The 20,732-nt window shown below is 53.7% G+C and overlaps 1 protein-coding gene and 1 long non-coding RNA gene across 4 annotated transcripts; one reads left to right on the top strand and one right to left on the bottom strand.

The window, feature by feature from the left end:
• Window positions 1-750: 750 nt before the first annotated feature.
• VSIG8 (V-set and immunoglobulin domain containing 8) lies at window positions 751-8,811 on the bottom strand. Of its 2 annotated transcripts, none has more exons than XM_010802760.4 (7): window positions 8,521-8,811; window positions 4,840-5,015; window positions 4,091-4,292; window positions 3,746-3,967; window positions 2,893-3,018; window positions 2,362-2,569; window positions 751-1,452 (listed from the first exon to the last, which is right to left on the bottom strand). In XM_010802760.4, the coding sequence occupies exons 1-7, from the start codon at window positions 8,567-8,569 to the stop codon at window positions 1,170-1,172; spliced, it is 1,266 nt and encodes a 421-aa protein (XP_010801062.1). In that variant the 5' UTR covers window positions 8,570-8,811; the 3' UTR covers window positions 751-1,169. The 2 variants fall into 2 exon arrangements, with proteins under 2 accessions (XP_010801062.1, NP_001192802.1); NM_001205873.1 differs by having other exon boundaries at window positions 1,170-1,452; window positions 2,893-3,012; window positions 8,521-8,703.
• On the top strand, window positions 3,012-5,529 carry LOC101903248 (uncharacterized). 2 transcript variants are annotated; one of them, XR_805288.4, is made up of 3 exons: window positions 3,012-3,154; window positions 3,290-3,350; window positions 3,630-5,529. It is a non-coding gene; the product is annotated as an uncharacterized lncRNA (long non-coding RNA). The 2 variants fall into 2 exon arrangements; XR_003033922.2 differs by having other exon boundaries at window positions 3,290-5,529.
• Window positions 8,812-20,732: the final 11,921 nt, after the last annotated feature.

Genomic DNA, 20,732 nt, shown 5'->3' with positions numbered 1-20,732 from the left:
CCAAAAGGACTGATTTGGGAGGTGCCACTGCAGGTATTCAAGAAGAGGTTGAAGTATCTTTTGTCAGGAATGTAGAAGAAGGAATTCAAATGTCAGGGAAACAGCATCAGTCTGAGAGTCAAACACGCCTGTTATTACCTGTGACCTTGGTTAAGATACTTAATACCTGTGAGCCTCAGTTGCTTCATCTATATAATGGGATACTGCACCTCACAGGATTACATAAGAAGAAATATCAGAAAGCACCTGGCATTCAGAGGGTGCCCAATAAATGTCAATCCCCTTTCCATTAAAAAGGGGGCTAGGTTAGATGAACTTAGTCTTTCTACCCCAGAGTAGGGCTCTGAAACCCTTCCTAGTTGTTGAAAAGGATGGCATACATCTGGGAGAGATCAGGAAGTCAGGATTTGCTAGGTGAGAGGAGACGGAAGAAAGATGCTGAGAATGGTCAGGGAATATTCAGAGAGGTCATGCCTGCCCGTTCCTTGTTTTCTCTTTTGATTTCTGGAATAAAAGAGAAAAGCAGGATTCTGGATTGAAAATCAAGCCTGAGGAGTCTCCGTCTCGGGAAAGGGTAGGATTAGACAGGCCCTTCCGGCTCTGACTGCTCCCGATCAAGGAGGGTAAGGGGGACATGTTCAGGAAATGATACTGGACAACAGGAAGCAAAGACTCCTCCCCTACCCCTGAGCATGGCCCACCACCCTGACCCCATGCCCAAACCTCCGTGGAACCACAGCCACCTCAGTCTCGAATCTTAAATTTTCTTTATTGTGCTAACTCTGCTGCCTCGGAGCTCAGATCTCACACTCACAATTCAGTCCAGATCCCCACCCACCCAGCCCCCGGGGCTCTCTGCCTTGGCTGGGGACACTGGCCACCGGCCTCGTGCGCTCTCGGACTTCCTCCTCTCTCCCTCTCCACGAGCCTGGGGCTCCAAGGATGAGAAGAGGGCCCGAATGGCCTTTCTGTGCCGTCTCCCGCCCTCTCCTACGTTTAGAGAAGGAGGCTCAGCCGTTCGACTCAGTTCCCGAGGGAAACGTCCTCAGCCCCCAGCCGCCGCGCGGCCGGGAGCAGCCGAGGTCGGCGCCGGCCGGAGCGCGTCCCCAGCTGCGAGCAGAGAGCCCCGCGCCCCACTCCCAGCCGGGGCGCAGCCCAGCGGCGCGCGCTCACACCAGCAGGCCGTCCTTGCTCTGCAGCGGCCCCTCGGCGGTGCTGCTGGCGGGCTCGGCGCTCTTGACCTGGACGTAGACCGGCGAGGGGCCCGCTTCGCAGGCGGCGGCCGCGGGGGCGGGGCGGGCCGCCAGGGCCACGTCCTCCGGGCCGCCGCAGGGCTGAGGCGCGTACTTGCGGCGCAGGGAGCGGCTGACGTTCTGCGTCGGGTACCCCAGGAGGTGGGTGACGCGGTTGCCGCGCCCGCTGGCCTTGCACCCCGGCGCCACGGCGTCCTCTCTGTGGAAAACAACAGGCGGGCGGGTGAGCGGGCTCCTCCGCGGCGGGGCGTGGGCACGGCCTGGGCAGAGCCGGGGGCTCTTGGCAGTCTCTCGTCTCCCGCGCCTCCCTCCGCCTCCCCTCGCCTCTCAGCTTCAGCCTCGACCTACTCTCCTCTCTGCCCCTTCCTGACCCGCGGCTCCGCAGCGTTCCCGGAGCCACCGTCCCCATCCTCCTCCGGACGGGGCTTGTCCACACATGTCCGGACAGCCCACGGCAGGGCAGGCCGCCCCATCTAGGCGCCCTCCTGTCCCCTTCTCATGTTTTCGCAGAACCACCGGCTCTGATAGAAAGGGAACCTTGGAGACCCAGAAGGAGCTGCTTTCCCTGACCTTCTTTCCTTCCTTAACCCTGACCTTGCCCTCTCTCTTCCTCTTTTCTCATCTCTCCTCTCTTAATCTTCTCCATCTTTTTCTCCATCCCCAGGGTATTGCAGTCATTAGCACTACTAGTCTTGTACTATTTTTATTTCTAGTTTGTTTCTAATATAAGTTGTTAGCACTATTCTTAATATTAATGAACTCTTCTTAAATAGGCATGTCCAAGAATTCTCACCGGCGCGATACAAGGGAAAAGTGAAAAATACAGGCCCTGCCCTCCAGGAGCTTACAGTCTAGACAAGACAGAGAGGTGCAAAGACGCGAAGGAGATGGAGGGCAGGAGAGCAGAAGTGAAGACTGGCAGGGGAAGAGGAAAGAGAAAAGCCATGCGATGAGTGGCCGGTTGACATGCTCTGGTCCCAGCACTCCTTGGCGATGGTAGGCAGGGTGGGGGTGGGGGTCCCAGCCGGCCGGTGGTAGGCAGGGGTGAGAGGGAGCAGGGCGCCGGTCCCCTGCCGCGCAGCAGCATGCAGCATGCATCAGGTTTTACCTGATCTCATTAGACAAGTCGCCGCAGGCCCCTCCGCCGACCCCGCCGCCGACCCCGCCGCCGTAGCCGAAGGCACCGCGGGAGCCGCCGCCGACCCCGGCGCCCCCGCAGCAGCAGCAGACGAGCCCCCAGATGCCCACCAAGAGGCAGCCCAGCGCGAGCAAAGAGCCCAGCACTGCGCCGATGATGATTCCTATGCGCCGGGTGTCTGGGGAGAGAAGTAGAGACTAGTCAGGCTTTCTGCAGCCTAGCAGGTGCTTGGCTAACCCGGAGTGGCAAGCACAGGACTTCTGTATGAAAAAGGATGGGGGACCCAGGAGATAGGGCCCTTGGACACACAGGGAGGAATATATGGGGAGAGGCAAGTTAACTCCTCATATTTGCATGTTTCTCCCAGGGCTTCCTGGCTGACCTTGGCAGAGCTATATGCATTGATGAGACCCATAAGGCTGATCCTGCTGAGACTCCAAAATACAGCCCAGGTTCCTCCCATCCAACCCTCCCAGCCAAGGAGCCATTGCCTGCACCCACCTGAGACCTTCACCTCCACCACACACACGCTGTAGCCCACGTGGTTGGCCACTGTGCACTGATACAGCCCATCATCCTTGTAGGAGATGTCCTTCAACACTAGGTCACCGTTGTTCAGGCCTGAAACTGAAGGAGCATCAGAGGGCAATGGTGAGGCCAAGGGGCTTGGTGTTTGAGAGCTTGACCCCAGCCTAGACCACTGCGGGATGGCCCATGGAAGGAGGGTGTGTGTACACACACAAGTCCACCCCACTGTGTCCAGGTGAGTCACCTTCCCCTGCTGAAAGAGAGGCAAGGAAGGCCCCTTTCCCAGCAACAGGAAAGAAACCATGATTTCACTCTCTGACCTTGGGGAAATATGCCCCCTCCCTGAGCCTCGGTCTCCTCATTTGTGCAGTGAGGACCAGGTTAGACCAGAGGAATTCTAAGGCTCCTTCCAGCTCTGATCGTCTTTGATTGTGAGTACCAGTCAGCATCTCTCTGTGCCAGCAGCTTTACACACCTCATCCCGTGTAATTCTCACACGCGCTTGGAGGATGGCCCTTAGCATTCCCTTCTCATATACCGTAGAATGAAACCACAGCACAGAGAGGCCAAGCCACTTGCCTGAGCCTTGCTGCCAGTCACGGTCCAGCCAGAATGCAAACCCAGCTCTATCTGAAACCATGCTCTTTCTGAATTAGTCATGCTGCTTTCGACTGACTCTCCCCTTTTACCTTCTCTTCTTCCCTCTATAGCAGCTTCTGGAACAGGCTCCAAGGAGGAGTCTCCCACAGCTGGTGCCGCTGATGACCTAGGGGAGCCCCAGCGGGACCCAGCATCCCCATCTTCCCCTCTCCCAAGGCCCCCTCACCTTGACTGATGGAGCTGTGGAAAGACTCATGGTAGGAGAGCTCAGAGTGGAAGCTGTGCTGAGAATGGTAAGACCCAGCCCGGTAGGGGTGAGTATGCCCGCTGATCTTGGCCCACTTGTAGGTGAGAGGTGGGCTGCCCCCATTGGCGAAGCACTTCAGCACCACATCATTGCCGTGTGTAAAGTGGCCCTCAGACCAGCATAAGGGCACCGCAGGCCGCGCTACAGGGAAGAGGATAGTTGTGAGCCAGGGCCCAGCCAAGAGGCAGAGCCAGGCTCAGGGTGGCCAGGCCACCCTTGATTCTGAAGGCTGGGGAAGGGGATCCCAGAGGAGCCTGCTCACACCTTGGACGGTGATGATGACCCTCCGGGTGGCCACGGTGGTCTTCTTTACCCGGCACTCATAGGTGGCTGTGTCGGAGACTTGCAGGTTCGAGAGGGTAATGGAGGCATCGTACTGGCTGGGGTCTGAGGCTGCAAAGCGCACCCTCTGCTGCAGATGGGGGAGGTTGCCATGGTTGATCGTCTTGTCCTGGTAACTAAGGAACTGTGAAGAGAAGAAAACAGAGATGGTGAGACAGGTAGAGCCAAGGAAGGCCTTGTGGATTGGCTGTCTGGGGCAATTCACTGAACTTCCCTGAGACTCAGCTTTCTTGGATGAAAAACAGGAATGATAATGCCTGATCCACTGACTTTTAACAGAATGTGTGAGATCATATGAAATCAGGCACTCTCTGCCTAATAGCTACCTCCCAGGGGCATGTGAGGATTAAATGGGATGAGATGAATAAAGCCACAGGCGCACAGAGAAGCTGGATGGTACTCAATCAAAGGCTATCTGAGCTGGAAGTGTAAGGTCGGGCCAGGACAGTGCCTGTCTTCCTTTTGGAGTGGGGTGGGAGGAGTTGGCCTGACTGGCTGGCTTGATTGGAAATTACACAGCTCCTCCCCATTGCCCCATTCTCTCGAGAAGCCTTGGGGAAAGTTCAAGGGCTGGGTTTTCTTATTCGCCCTGCAGTGTGCTAGCTGCCCAACAAGTGAATACTATGAAGTGTGGAGTAAGGAGAATCACGTACCCAGAGAGAATCACTTACCACATTCTCCCGATGTGAGGGGTCTGAGTTGACCTGCTTCCACTCGATGTCCAGCCCATTAGGACCGTAGTCCTCAGGGTCCAGGATGTAGGGGCAGCCCAGCCTCACATTGTCACCTTCCGCCAGGTACAGGATCTCCTGGCCATCCCCGTTGATCCGTACAGCAGACAGCAGCGCTAGGATACAGGCAGGGCAGATGGGATAAGGGGAGCGGGACCAGGGCTTGGGATCAGCTTTAGCTCCCTTCTCTCCACCATTCCTTGTCAGTGGCAGCCCGGGCCTCAGTGCGGGTTCCTCAGGGAGTAGGGCCTGCTCTCAGAGTGTGCATGACTTGATCCATGCATATCTGTGCTGACTTGTGTTAGCGTGTCTGTATTCTATAACTGTGTAGAATTGCAACTATACTGTTTGTATATTGTATATATATAGTTATTAAGAATGCTTATATATGGGACTTCTCTGGTGGTCCAGTGGTTAGGAATTCGCCCTCCAATGCAGGGGATGTGAGTGCGATACCTGGTCAAGGAGCTAAGATCCTACGCACTGTGAGGCAACTAAGCCCATGCACCATGACTATTGAGCCAACACACTCTAGAGCCTACGTGCCACAACTCGAGAAAGCCCATGTTCTGCAGTGAAGACCCAGCACAGTCAAAATAAAAATAATAAAATTTTAAAATAAAATATGAATGCTTGTATGTATGCATGATTATATATGCATGTGTGGATATGTCCACATATGTACATTGTGTGTTTATGAGTGTTTGTGGCTGCTTATGTGTACTGTAGGGAGATTTATGCACATGACTAGGTAGAGTGTCTGCTTCTATATTTACATGACAGGACCTGCGGGTGTGAGCGTGTGTGTGCCTGTGTGTGGAGGCATGTGGAGCACGTCGAGTTGTTAAATGCTCTGATGGAAGCGACTGGCTGGTTAAAAGCCACATCTGTCTGGACCAAGTGAAGTGGTCGTGTCCAGAGGCAGGAGGATGGACACCATGACCTCTGGAGTCCTCTGTGTGTCTGTGTGTGACAGTGCATATCTGTGGCTGTGTGCCCACGTGACGGTGTGTGCCTGGCTGTGTAAGTGCTCTGAGTGATAGTGTGTGCCTGTGTGCAGCTGTGACCAGGAGCTTGGCTGCATCCGTGTGTGACAATGCATGATGGCGTTGAGACCAAGGCCGCAGTCGTCTGTAGTATAGGACGGGCGAGCCTTGCGTGAAGGCATGTGGCATTGTGTGCTCTGCGTCATGCCCCCTGTGTGATCCTGTGGCTCAGGTATAGCCACCTTCACATGCTCGCTCCACCTGGGGCCCCTCCCGCTGCTACCAGCCCTAGCCTCACTGAGTCAGCCCCAAGTGAGGAGCCAGGATCTGGAAGCTCAGGACTGATCTCTCCCTCCCTCCCCTGAAGCCCCAGGCAAGTGCTAGCCCCAACCGGTTGGACCTACAGAGGAACACGAAGTTGGGGGGTTGGTACCCAAAGGGCCCCAACCCTGGCTGAGCGGGCATCACGCCACCTCCCAGTCTCCAGCCTTCCCCTCGCCCCCGGCCCCTTGCCCAGCCTGGCTCACTCTGCAAGAATTAGCGAGTCCTTTGGCATCTCAGCCCCTGGTCTCGATTGCTCATCCTGCTTTTGCTTCTCTGGCTCTCTCCCGGGACCACCTGCACACTTAGAGAGCGTCTCACACACACACACGATTACACACTGTCACAGCCAGAGACATCAACACACAGACACAGTCTTACACGCCTTCAAAATGCAGATACCTACCTATGGAGTCCCACCTTCCTGTACACACAGACACTGTCAGATCCACACAGACACACAGTCATACAGACACAACTACACACAAACACAGGTACATATTAATCCAGAAGATACACCCACTGCATACACTGGCAGTCCCCCATGCGCGTTCATTCAAGACTAAGCTGCATAAGCTTAGCCTGGTTCTTAGAGAGCCAGCAGGAGCCCTTTCAACATCCGCAGCACCACAGGCATCACTGAACCTGCCCCTCAGGATCCCAGCTGGGCCATCAGCCATGCCCTGAACCTGCCCCCCACCCCTGCTCAAGCCTCCAGGGTAACCCAGAGCAGGCAGACTAGCTGCTGGGGCTCTAACGGGACTTGGTGATGCCTTCTCTAGCCCCAGGCCATGCTAACACCAGCCCACTCCTGAGATAAAGATCCTAACACCATCTGCCAGGCCCTGGGCTGGCACAAGGCAAGCCAGAGATGAGCCAGAACTCAGTAGAGTGCGGAGGCTCCACCCTGGGGAAGCAACAAGAGAATGCTCTCCACATCCTGGGAGCCAGCCGGGCGGGAGGGTAAGTATTCTGGGCAGGGGGCTTGGGAGGGAGGGATGGACTGAAAGAGAGTGTCTCCACCCTGCACTAGGCAGAGTGTCTGCCTTTGTCCCAGGCCAGGGAGCCTCACCCTAGCCTTTTAGTTTCCCTAAATCTCTCTCAACCTCCTCCCAGGCTTTCTGCACCCTCTTGCTCTCCTGGGGAAGTCACTCCTGGTGTCTCACCTTCACAGGTGCTAAGGAAGTACCTCCAGGGAGTGTGAGAGGAGAGAGAAGCTGGGGGGATGGAAGAAGACCAGAGTGGAAGAGCAAGAGTTGGGTGCAGAGACTTAGAGGAGGGGCAGGGAAATCACGACAGGCTTGCCAAGGAAGAGGGCAGATGCCTCAAAAGCCCTGTCTACTCTCAGCTTGTAAGTCCTTTGTGAATTTGTAAGCTGCTTCCAGAACCATGAACCCTCCTTCTGCAGATAAAGGAGGAGAAGGGAAGGGAGGGGAGAAACGGCAGCCCCACAAAAGGTACACACGACACACAGAGATGTGCCAGGTCCCCACAGCACAGCTTCCACGGTAAGCTCAGCCAGGCCAGCTCCCACCAGACAGAGAAGATGTTGCAGGCTTGCTGCCAGAAAGGCGGACACTCATATGCTCCCTGCTCCCTGAGCTCCTCCCCTGTGCCCCCTCAGCCTGCACCCTGACCCCCGAGAGCATCTCAGCCATGTCCACCGATGCCCATACAGATGGGCTCTTGCTAGGACTTGCCCCATCCTGGGCAGGCAGCCTCGATGTCCAGTCCGGAGCCCTGCCCTCCACGCGTGTCCCAGGGAGGGGGCTCTGGGAGTCACCTTCCCCGCCCTCCCCAGGCTCACCCTGGACAGGCTGTGTGCTACCCTGGAGCTTTCACGGTGCAGGGGCCCAGTCCTGCTGGAAGCAGCCCATTCATTCTCCACCAGCCCAAGGCTCTGCCCTCTCCAGGCAAGTGGGGTGGGTGGGAGGCCCTCCCACTGGGGATAGCACACAGACCAATGGAAAAGAGATCTTTCCAGGCTCCTCCTAAGCCCCCACCCCCAGTTCCCATAGTAACTCCTGGTGAGCCCTTTGCTCCCATTCACAGCATGTACAAACGTGTGTGAGCCCCACAGGTTCACGGACACAATGAAGAGCCATCCAAGAACACATGCCCCAAACCAAGTGCAGGGCTCTCCTGGGGAGAGGTCCCCTTGGCAACATCCAAACTCCAGCCCAGCAGGGCAAGGGGGGCAGCACCCTGCCAGGGAATCTGAGCCCACCTTCCAGGCTCCTCTGTGAGCCCCTCATTGCCTTTCTCCTGTGCATCCGGCATCAGGTGGGCATCCCGCCCCTGCCCAGCCCCATACCTGGGCTCAGGCATGCGAGCAGAAGGTGGAATGCTCCTCGGACTCCCATGTCTCTAGGTTCAGTGCTTCCTCCGCCGGGGCTAGGATCCCTGGGGCCGGTGGCTGCAGGCCGGCGGCTGTGGGTGTGTGGGGACAGGTGGAGGGAAGGGGAGCGGAGGGCCCAGACGCTGCCCGGGGGTGGCAGGAAGGTGCAGCAAGTGCCCTGCTGGGGAGCAGCCGGAGTTATTTCTACAGGAGGGAGGGGGCCTGGTCCCCGCCTTGGGGAGGAGTCCCAGGAGCCCTAATTAGCAGGGTGACAAAGAGTGGCCTACCCAGGCATCACCCAGCCCTTCCCCAAGCTCTTCCCTATCCTGAGAGAGGCGCAGGGTGGCCAGCGGGACTTGTAATTAGGCACCTGTTAAACTTCCACTTCCTCCTGGCCCCATCCTTGGGGTGACAACAGTCACCCAATTTTACGGCGTCCACGGAGCACCCCTCACCACTCATTTGTTGCCTCTTCCCTCGGGGAAATGGAGAAGAGGAAGGGGAAGCCAGACTGGGGGTGCAGGGGTAACCAGGAGCTGAAGGCTGGCGCTGACCCCAGGGCACTGTGTTTGACACGCAGGTTTCCAAATCCCACGCCCTCCTCATTTCCCTGACCCTGCAGACCCCCTCCCACCCAGGTCAAGACCTGTGGGAAAGGGCACCAGGGAAGGGGATGCTGGGACTGGAGGGGAGGCCCCAGATTAAAGGGACCCAGGACTTCAAAGGGCGTCAGGCCTCCTGAGCTGAAAGGAGGAGGGGAGGGGTCTGTGGGGAATTGGGGTCTTCCCCTGGCTGCCCCCTCTTGAGCTGTGCCCTGCGCCTTTACCTGAGGCAGGGTCACCCCCAGGTGCACAGGATCCTGCAGAACCGGGTGTGTTACAGGGGATCCAGCCTCCCACCTCCCACACACAACCAAAACCAGTTCAGTGACGCCTAAGACGAGAGGGCCCAGCGGGTGCAGAGGGAGTGAGGTGAGTGGACAGGCAGGTGAGGGGCTGCTGGGGAAATGAGCGCCAGGAAGGCAGGGGAAGGGGTGTGCCTTTGTACATGGACACCCCTCACCAGAGTGTCTGTTGAGTAGTACCAAGCCCCTCTTTACACCCTTCTTTCAGGGATAGAATGGTGCCCTTGCTTCTGTGCACAGGGAGACCAAGGACCCTCCTGACGTGGATGGTCATCAGGGTGACTAAGCCCCCACCATTGCAGGCAGGTTGGAGCTGGGATGAGAAGTCCTGCTGGGCAGGGCGAGAAAATGGAGGGCCAGCCCTTGCTCATTGCTCCTGGGAGTTGGGGGGGCGGTCCCAGAACAGGCCTTGGGCCTCCCCTAGACTCCAGGACTGCCCCATACACAGTGGTAGGGGCCCAGCCATGAGTGGCTTTATTCAACAATTCAACTCTCTCCAAAGGCTTAAGGGTCCTGCCCTATTGCTGACAGGGGCACAGGAAGGGGATGGGGAAGAGTCTTGGAGAGAGTCACGGGGCTCAGGACGCTGCCAGGGCCCACCCCTCTGGGAAAAATAAGACAGAACAATAAGGAAGTACAAGGAGTCTATGCTGGAATCTCTGCATTCCAGCCCCACAGCTGCACTCCCAACAATAACAGCGTGCTCCGGGGCCCACGACTTGTACACTGTAAATGTCCTTATTTGCTTATTCACTTTAAGGATTATAGGATTGGCCTGCACACTCTGGAGAACACAGATCATTATTCCCACTTTACAGATGGGGATATAGAGGTCTAGAAAAACACGAGGATTTAGTCTAGGTGATGCTGCTACAGCCTGACTAAGTGGAGAACAAGCAGGCATCCTGACTCTCAGTCCAGAGTGGACCAAGAAAAGGGCATAGCAACCCTGTGGGTTACCAGACCCACTCCTGGGGAAAGGCAATGATAGATGGAGGGGTGAACAGGTGGGGCCAGGAAGAGGGAGTCTGAAAAGAGAGGAGTAAGACTGTGGTTCCTTTAGACTGAAATGTAGGGCTGAGGTTTAACTGGATTCGGAATTTTAGCTACTGTTAGAGTTGGAGAGAAGACTGGAGCCGAGATTAAGATTGAGGTTAGGTGGAATGAGGAACGAGGCTCAGGTCACATTTGAGGTTGGGAAGAGAGTTAACATTAGGATTAAGGATAGAATTACAGCTAGAACTGAGGCTAGGCTTCATGGCTGGGATTCGTGTTTGATAAGGAACAGGGTTTTAGTGTCATCTACAGCTTTGCCTGGGGATGCAATCGAAGGCAGGCTTGAGATTGACTTAGGATTGGATTTAGAGCTGGGTCAAACTTGAGTTTGGGGTTTGACTTAGAATAGGCATGGGAAATAGATGGGGAAACAGTGGAAACAGTGTCAGACTTTATTTGGGGGGGCTCCAAAATCACTGCAGATGGTGACTGCAGCCATGAAATTAAAAGACGCTTACTCCTTGGAAGGAAAGTTATGACCAACCTAGATAGCATATTCAAAAGCAGAGACATTACTTTGCCAACAAAGGTCCATCTAGTCAAGGCTATGGTTTTCCAGTGGTCATGTATGGATGTGAGAGTTGGACTGTGAAGAAAGCAACAAAGAATTGATGCTTTTGAACTGTGGTGTTGGAGAAGACTCTTGAGAGTCCCTTGGACCGAAAGGAGATCCAACCAGTCCATTCTAAAGGAGATCAGTCCTGGGTGTTATTTGGAAGGAATTATGCTAAAGCTGAAACTCCAGTACTTTGGCCACCTCATGCGAAGAGTTGACTCATTGGAAAACACTCTGATGCTGGGAGGGATTGGGGGCAGGAGGAGAAGGGGATGACAGAGGATGAGATGGCTGGATGGCATCACTGACTCGATGGACTTGAGTTTGAGTGAACTCCAGGAGTCCGTGATGGACAGGGAGGCCTGGTGTGTTGCAATTCATGGGGTCACAAAGAGTCAGACAAGACTGAGCTACTGAACTGAACTGAACTGAACTGAGGCTGTGGTTAGAGTTAAAACTTCGGTTAAAGTTACATGGACAGAGGGTTCATGGGGATCAAAAATGAGGTTGTATTTATGATATAGAAAGACCTCAACCTTCATTCATTAAGTCTGACTTTGGCTAGAATTTTCATTCCTTTCTTCTGGGAGAATACCAGTAGCACATGTTCATTGGGATTTCAAAATTTTGGAAAGAGTTCTAAATACATGTATGCCCATCTGAAAGAAATAAAGCAACTGAATCCCATAAGAAATACAACCTCTTAAATTCTGCTCCATGACCTAAGCTCACCATCTGGTCAAGCTCCCAGAAGGGCATTTGGGGAGGGGATGCAGGAAGCTATATCAGTGAGTGGGGCTCTGACACCAAATGGAACTGGACAATGGGGTCCATCAGAGGCAGTTTTACTTGGGTGAAGGGGTTCCTGGTTTTGAAGTCGAGGAGATTGGCTCTGGGGGAGACCAAGGGCCTAGATGCTCCTGGGAGAACAGCCACTTTTGAGGTCTCCATGCAGGGGCTCCTCAAAGTCTCAAAAGGCAGGACACATTGTTGCTCCCCTTTGACCCACTGAGGGCTAATTACCACCTCCTTGCAATCTGGGGCCCATAAAAGAAGCTGTCGGCATTCTTGCCTTGCGCCCTGAGCCCTGCAGGGGTTTTGGGGGGTGGTATTGGAGTGATGGCACTGGGGCATCTGCTCAATTTTCAAAGCACAATTCCAGCCCATGGCCCCTCCCTCTGGGACCAGCTCCCAGCCCTCCTTTCTCTGTGATTTTCATCCTGGGGGAGGAGGCCCCCTCCCCCAATTCTTCCCTCCCTTTTCCCCACCAGTCTTCACCCCAAACATCCCATTGCCCCACCCACTTCCTTTTCAGGTCCTATAAAGGTCTGGGCAGATCCAGTAAAGTACTAGGATTCCCTGTGTGCCCCCTTAGAGAGAGAGAGAGATTGGGAGAGGCAGTGGTTAGTAAAGAGGCAGGGAAACAGATGCCATCCAGGTGGCCCCCCCAGAGGCTGAGACAGGGACAGGAGGCAGAGGATCCAGGCTACAGTCCAGAACAGAGTGCACCAATTTCCAAAAGGGCCCCTTGTTTTTCTTTGAGAAATCTGTAGCTCCCTGGAGGAGAATGGCCCCTCTATCGTGCACACACACACACACACACACACACACACACACACACACCACCAGACTGGGTTGTATTTGCTTCTCTTCTAAGGCAGAAACAGACACTCAAAGACAGAAACTTGGAAAGGCGTGGACAGGAGTACAGAGGCAGAGAGAAGAGGCAGACGAGGACCTAGAGAGGCCCAGAGGCTGCTTCTGAGAGGAGGGGCAGCCCAACCCCAGAACATCGTGGGGAGGGACAGGCACTGCCCCCATCTGCCTGGACCTATCCCCAACCCCTCCTCCCAGGCCTCTGAGGCTCAGCTTCAAGCTCCCCATCTCCCCTCCAGGGCCCACCCCTGTGACATCCAGGGAGCAAACAGCAGCCCTGGGAGTGCTGAGCAGAGAAACCTCCGAGGAAAGGGTCTGGTGGCAGGAGAGCCATGGGGCAGACAGTCTCATGCTCAGAGAGGGCAAACAGAGGTGCCTGGTACATGGTCACAGAGAAGCCCGGGAACCCCAGCTCTCAGCGAAGGTTTGGTGTCGGAGATCCGCCAGGTGAGGTCCTGCTTGGACAAGAAGAATGGAGGTGCCTGGGTGGTAGAGTGCTGTGATGGGAGCATGTCAAGTTCAGACAGTGAAGAGTTACAGTTCAGAAAAGGCTTCCCAGGTGGCTCAGTGGTAAAGATTCCACCTGCCAATGCAGGAGACACCAGAGATGCACGTTCAGTCCGTGGGTCGGGAAGATCCCCTGGAGGAGACACGGAAACCCACTCCCAGTATTCTTGCCTGGAGAATCCCATGAACAGAGGAGCCTGGTGGGCTACAGTCCATAGGGTCACAAAGAGTTGGACACGACTGAGTGATTGAGAACACAGAGAGAAGGATAAGATCCACGAGTGAAGTTCAGTTTCAGAAACAAGATTGGGGTTTAGGGACTGAGGCCCCGGTCAAGGCTAGTGGGCAAGAGTTTCTGAGATGTGAGACCCAGGGTCTCCTTACGCCTCAGCTCAGGCTTCCCAAGGCTCAGTGATTCCTGCTCATCCACTTCAGAAGAACGGGGACCCTAGGAGGGAGCCTGGATACAACCAGATTTCTGCCAGCAGGAGACATCCTGGAGCTGACCTAGAGTCAGAAGAGCAGACAGCCCCGAAATTGTCCTCCTCGCTGAAAGGAGTGGTCTAACCTACTTTATCAGCAGAATGTCTTAGCAAAGTGAGGCTGCTTAAACACTATAAACTGAGTTGTTATCAAGGGAACAGTGGAGGAAAGAAGAATTCACTTTGAAAGACTATCTGAATCCCTGATGGCAAACCTGAAGAATTAAGAGACCTTAAGGATAAAAGAGAACTCACCTCAACGAGATCAACCATTTCTTACAGAACCTTCATCCATTAACAAACCAGCTGGGCCTAGTGTCTAGGCCCTGGGGAAGCAACGGTTAACAAAATTCTGTCTTCTGGAGCGCTCAGTCTGGAGGGGGAGACAGAAAAGGGAAGGGGCACCAGCTCCTATCACAGGCTGATGACCTCCCATCATATGTGGCAAGACCCCCTGGTGTGTTGGAAATGACCTTTAAACACTGATCTGAAGGATAACTAAGGATGTACTTGGTTTGTCTGAGAGTGGAAAGAGGTGGCCGGCAGAGTATTTCAGTCCTTGAAAAATAAACCAGAGCTCTGGCAGACACAGCAAAGGAGAGAGTGAAGTTGGAAAAGACAGCTGATGGTATTTTTGGACGGAGGAGGCACAATCCTTGAGAACTGAACCTCTGGGGACCTTCTACCCTATCTGCCCGAGTGCCCCCTGGGGTCAGAGCCAGACCCCTGGGATAAACCAGGCAATGAAGACAGATCATCCTGGACCGTGTATGTTTGCATGCGGGGAGAGAGACCTTGTGATGATTACCCTACATGTCCAATAGGACTTTGATCTTCGGTATCAGTATTTATCTTCAGTAAAGTGGTGTTGGAGAAGACTCTTGAGAGTCCCTTGGACTGCAAGGAGATCCAACCAGTCCATTCTAAAGGAGATCAGCCCTGGGATTTCCTTGGAAGGAATGATGCTGAAGCTGAAACTCCAGTACTTTGGCCACCTCATGCGAAGAGTTGACTCATTGGAAAAGACTCTGATGCTGGGAGGGATTGGGGGCAGGAGGAGAAGGGGACAACAGAGGATGAGATGGCTGGATGGCATAACTGACTCGATGGACGTGAGTTTGAGTGAACTCCGGGAGTTGGTGATGGACAGGGAGGCCTGGCGTGCTGTGATTCATGGGGTGGCAAAGAGTTGGACATGACTGAGCGACTGAACTGAACTGAAAGTATAATTTTACTTTATAGAAGTAAAATTTGCCTTGGGTTCTGCCACTGGGATTCCTCAACACATATGCCCAGAGGGAGCTTCCCCTTGCCGCTGCTCCTGAGTGGTTTCCAGTCTTGCCTTGTTTTCCCGGAATTTGCCAGGGAAGCTGTGGGGAGCCTTCAGGTAGCAGAGCAAAGCTGGGTGTGTATCTGCTGCAAGGCCTTGCCCACTAAGCCCTTCCGACCAGCCTGCACTCTGCCCTCCCTGTTTGCTTCCTGTTGCCTGGACACTGGGAAAGCAGAAGGTGGTGCCAGAGGGGGTGGGGCTCAGAGGCAACAGAGCTTGGCCAGGGCTGCCTGGGGCGGTGGGAGTGTGAACTGTCAGGAGAGCAACATGCCCAGCCCAAGGGATAAGTGGAAGGTTTCCCAGTTTCCCCCCCTCCCTCCCTCCAACATGCTTCTCTCTCCCCCTACCAAATGCTCAGAAGAACACTGTGTTCCCGAACTGCACACGCTTTCCCCAGGGGGTCAGGCTGCACAGTAGCTGGGGTAGGAGATATCTGAAGGGGCATCATGAAGAAAACATGGATTTGTCTCATGTGGTCCCAAGAAGCAGAACTAGGGCCCCCAGAGGATGGTCAGGAAGACATGCAGTGACTCCATGTTAAGAACTTTCTGAGCATTGGGGTTGCTCTAAGACAGTTTGGGTTTTGCTTTATGAGGTAATGAGCAGCCTGTCTCTTAAGGTGTGCAAGCTCAGATGGTCCAACCATTTGATTCGTTTACAAAGAAGTTTCCAGGGTAAAAGAGTCTTGGATGTCATTTCCAGCCTTGACCTTCTGTGATTTGGTGCTCACTCCCACTAGCTCCGGGGACAAAGCAGTCTTTCCCAGGATCTGTACAAAAAACCTCATGAGCTCTGGGCAGTTTCTCCGACTCCCTACTCCCATTCAGCCCCTTGATTCCTCTTTCCAGGGACCCTATTCCTGTCACAGTCTCAAAGTCATCCAAGCGCAGGGAGGTGATGGTTACCCTACTCCCAAGAGGCTGTGGAGAGTGTGGGAAGAAATGCAGGGCTGGGAGGTTGGGAACTTGGAGGGTGAGGACAGCAGGAAGGTCTAAGCTATTTAAAGCCAGTCAAATCAAGAATAACTTAGTCTTTTCTGGGACTCTAGATTTCCGTGATGTTGGAAATGAATTTCTCCCAGGTAACCTTGGTGTGATTTGCCAGGATGTCTCTCAGAGGGTGGGAGAGGGAGGGAAAGGGGGGCAGGCCACCTCGGCAGCAGCCTGGAATGTGAGAGAGACGTCGGTCGGGAGTGAGCCACCCCTCCCCACAGTCCGCTCCCAGGCGCCTAGACCCCCAGAAGCAGCAGTGCAGGGGATGAGAGAGGAACCAGAGCGAGGCGCTCCGTGGACTCTCCACCCAGACTTCTTGTCTGAGACTCCAGCGTCTCCCCTCCACTGCCACCTCAACAGCTGCCACCCTTCCTCACCCCAAAAGCCCTGACTGGCTTTGAAATATCCTGAGCCCCTTTCATCTGAGCTTAATCAAAGTACTTTTATTGAGACCAATTAATGCCCAGAGGTGGCTAGAGTCACCAACGGGGATACTGAAGCTTTCAGGGGGTACTGGAGGACATCCCAGGACCCCACTGAGTCAGGGACAGCCTGGCTCAGCCACCAGAGCTGGCTGCTAAGTCGTGCCTCATTGGTGCTGCTTCTGCGGCAGGGGCAAAGGCTCTGAGACCGCCTCCAAGCACCAGTGCAGTGTGACACAGGCGATAGGCACACGTGCCCAGGAGGCAGCTGCCTGCAGACCTGACTCATTGCTCTGTGGTGGCGTCCAGCCACTGGATTTTCCAGGCTGCACCAGCCCAGTCTGATGTTGCAAGAACCAGAACACCCAAGGTTCAGCAGAAAGGGAGTTGGTACTCATAGTCAATCAGACACTCAAAGTCAATCAGGTACTCATACGACAAAGTTAATAGCTTGGGCACTTTTTTTTTCTTGCAAGGTTCTAACATCTGCACATCAACAAAGACAATGCACCAATGAGCGTTTCTTACCCCCAGATTTCCTCCACACCGAACCACAGCTTGGAATTTCACAGCCTCCCAGAGACCCCTAAGCTGATATAGCAGCTTGGAGGGGTACACAGAGTTCATTTCTACCCCTGAGCCCTAGGAGGGAAAGTTGAAGCCACCCCTAGGAGAAAACACTGCCCACCCAAAAGTCCGGCCTCAAGTAACAAGTCTGTGGCTGGTTGTTCCTGAATGGGGCAGGTGGGAAGCCGTGGGGGGAGATCCATTATGCTTTCAAAACACTTTCAATTTTCTCTCTTTATCTCCATGTCCCACCCCCGCCCCCCTGCAAGCTGGGCTTACTACAGTCCCTTGCTGGCCCTTCCACCATATCACGCAGCCTGAACCCTCCAGCCCCCATTTAACACCAGGGAACCTTTCCCTGTAATTATCTCCTTTGCCATTCCTCAGTGAGAAAGGGGGAGGATTTATAAAAGGTGACCAGATGCAGCCAGCTGGCCTCAGATGACAGCTGCCTACCTGGCTGTCAGGAATGCTCCACTTCTAGGAATTAGATTCCTGCTGATGACTCAGGCCAGTCCTGAAGCCGCAGAAGCCTGTGTGGGGCTTCTCAGTTATCCTGAGAGAAGAAATCAAACCTCTCTCACATCACGGGGCAGCTCAGAGAATCCCTAGAGGGGACAACTCTGAGGGGAGAACTCTTAAGATTTCCCCCCAAACTATCTTCATGTGATCAGAGGTGGCTATATTCTCCCATCTCCAAAGCCAAACCCCAGTCATGTAACTTCTAGCTGCCCACCCAAGGCCATGTCAAGACAGTCTCACTTTTAGGCTTTGGGATCTGTCAGGCTCCAATTTGGGGCTTCCCTGGTGGCTCAGACGGTAAAGTATTTGCCTGCAATGCAGGAGACCTGGATTCGATCCCTGAGTTGGGAAGATCTCATGGAGAAGGGCATGGTAACCCATTCCAGTATTCTTGCCTGGAGAATCCCCATGGACAGAGGAGCCTGGAAGGCTACAGTCCATGGGGTTGCAAAGAGTCGGACACGACTGAGCGACTAAGAACAGCACAATACAGGCTCCATTTCACCTGCAAAGAGTTCTCAAGAAGTGTTGGTCTTGCTTTTAACCCACAAAATTGGACCATTTTTCTCTACCTGGCTCAGAAGTTAACAATGGGCACGGAAGCCCTTTTCTTCTTGACCTTCACTCCAAGGGGGCTTGTTCCTCGTAGCCCTGAGCTGGATGACATAGGTAAGAAGCTGGGCAAACTCCAGGCACCCAAGGCCCTTTCTAACTTTCCTGTGAAGAAGGTCCCCTGGAACAAGTAAGGACCCACTCCTTACTTGTAAGGTCCCTGCAGGTATTATTAACTGTGCAGTAAAAGTGCTGCACTCAGTATGTCAGCAAATTCGGAAAATTCAACTGTGGCCACAGGACTGGAAAAGGTCAATTCTCATTCCAATCCCAAAGAAGGGTAACGCCAAAGAATGTTCAAACCACCATACAAATTTCACTCATTCCACATAGTGCCTAATGCATTTGAGCCAAGTGATGCTCAAAACCTTTCAAGCCAGGCTTCAGCAGTACGTGAACTGAGAACTTTCAGATGTATAAGCTGGGTTTCAAAGAAGCAGAGGAACCAAAGACCAAATTGCCAGCATTCACTGGGTCATGGATAAAGCAAGGGAATTCCGGAAAAACATCTGCTTCATTGACTGCTAAAGCCTTTGACTGTGTGGATCACAACCAACTGTGGAAAATTCTTTAAGAATTTTATCTGTCTCCTGAGAAACCTGTGTGCAGGTCAGGAAGCAACAGTTAGAACCGGACATGAAACAACTGGTTCAAAATTGGGAAAGGCATAGGACAAGGCTGTATATTGCCACTCTGCTTACTTAACTTATATGCAGAGTACATCATGCGAAATGCCTGGCTGGAATCAAGATTGCCAGGAGAAATATTAACAACCTTAGATACTCAGATGACACCACTCTAGTGGCAGAAAATTAAGAGGAACTAAAGAGCCTTTTGATGAGGGTTAAAGAGGAGGGTGAGAATGCTGGCTTGAAACTCAGCATTAAGAAAACTAAGATCATGGCATCCAGTCCCATCACTTCATGGCAAATAGAAGGAGAAAAGGTGGAAGCAGTGACAGATTTTTTTTTTCTTGGGCTCCAAAAATCACTGCAGACATTGACTGCAGCCATAAAATTTAAAGATGCTTGCTCCTTTGAAGGAAAGCTATGACAAACCTAGACAGCATTTTAAAAAGCAGAAACATCACTTTGCTGACAAAGGTCCAGGTAGTCAAAGCTATGGGTTTTCCAGTAGTCATGTATGGATATTAGAGTTGGACCATAAAGGCTGAGCGCCAAAGAACTGATGCTTTCAAATTGTGGTGCTAGAGAAGACTCTTGAGGGTTCCTTGGATGGCAAGGAAATCTGACTGCAGTCCAAACAGCTGACTCATTAGAAAAGACCCTCATGCTGGGAAAGATTGGAGGAGGAGGGGGCCACAGAGGATGAGATGGTTGAATGGCATCACTGGCTCAGTTGACATGAATTTGAGCAAACTCTGGGAGATAGTGGAGGACAGAGGAGCCTGGAATGCCGCAGTCCGTGGGGTCACAGAGAGCTGGCGACTGAACAACTAGGAACCCTTAGAACCTAAGCACGTTGGCCGGCCATCTCAGCGGCTGCCGTGTTGTCTCTCCCATCCCAGGCTGGGTACCACATCTTTACAAGACCCCTGGGGAGGACGAGACCAACTTCTTCAGGTACGAGGGATGCACTTAGGGGAAGTGAAAGGGAGCAGAGAAGGTGAGAAAGCCTCTTCCCCACACTGCTGGTGAGGCTGCCCATCTGATTTAGGGAGGAAGGGGACAGCAGTCTTCCCTAGTGGGGATGATGAGGAAGGAGCCTGGGGAAGATGCAGAGGCAGCGGCAGCACAGGAAGCAGCTTGCCCACACTCCCTGGGTCCTAGAAATGAAGGACTCTTGCCCAAGGCCCTAGTAACCTGGTGCTGTAAACACCTGGGATGTGCCCGGCAGCTGTCCTCCGCCTCCTCTCAGCACAGGACCCACCGAAGGAGACAAGACCGGGCTTTGGATTGGAGAAATGAAACTGAGGGGGAGGGAGGTTGCCATAGTGATGGGAGCTGGATGGAGGCCCTTTCCTCACAAAGGCATACAAAAATGGGGAACTGGCTCCATCTCTGGAAGCTAGTACACAGCCCAAAATGGGAGCCTGATCATCAAGTCCTTCTAAATAGGCTGCTGCTGCTACTGCTGCTGCTAAGTCGCTTCAGTCGTGTCCAACTCTGTGCAACCCCATAGACGGCAGCCCAACAGGCTCCCCCGTCCCTGGGATTCTCCAGGCAAGAACACTGGAGTGGGTTGCCATTTCCTTCTCCAATGCACGAAAGTGAAAAGTGAAAGTGAAGTCACTCAGTTGAGTCCGACTCTTTGCGTCCCCATGGACTGCAGCCTACCAGGCTCCTCCGTCCATGGGATTTTCCAGGCAAGAGTACTGGAGTGGGGTGCCATCACCTTCTCCGCTAAATAGGCTGAGACTCTTCTAAAGATACAAGAAATAAGGTGGAAAGCAAGAGCAGACTGACTGACACGGATGAGATGCTTCTCTGGGATTGGAACCAGGTTCACTGTGTTCACTGGAAATTTACTTCATTAGAAATGTACCTAGCATCTGGCAGGTACTCAGAGATACTTGGGCAAGTGAATGAATGAATGAAGAATATTTTGAGGAAGAGTGAGGC

This window comes from Bos taurus, chromosome 3 (assembly GCF_002263795.3).
Source record: "Bos taurus isolate L1 Dominette 01449 registration number 42190680 breed Hereford chromosome 3, ARS-UCD2.0, whole genome shotgun sequence".
Classification (NCBI taxonomy): Eukaryota; Metazoa; Chordata; class Mammalia; order Artiodactyla; family Bovidae; genus Bos; species Bos taurus.
The sequence above is the reverse complement of the archived record's forward strand: the minus strand, read 5'-3'. Positions and strand labels throughout refer to the sequence as shown.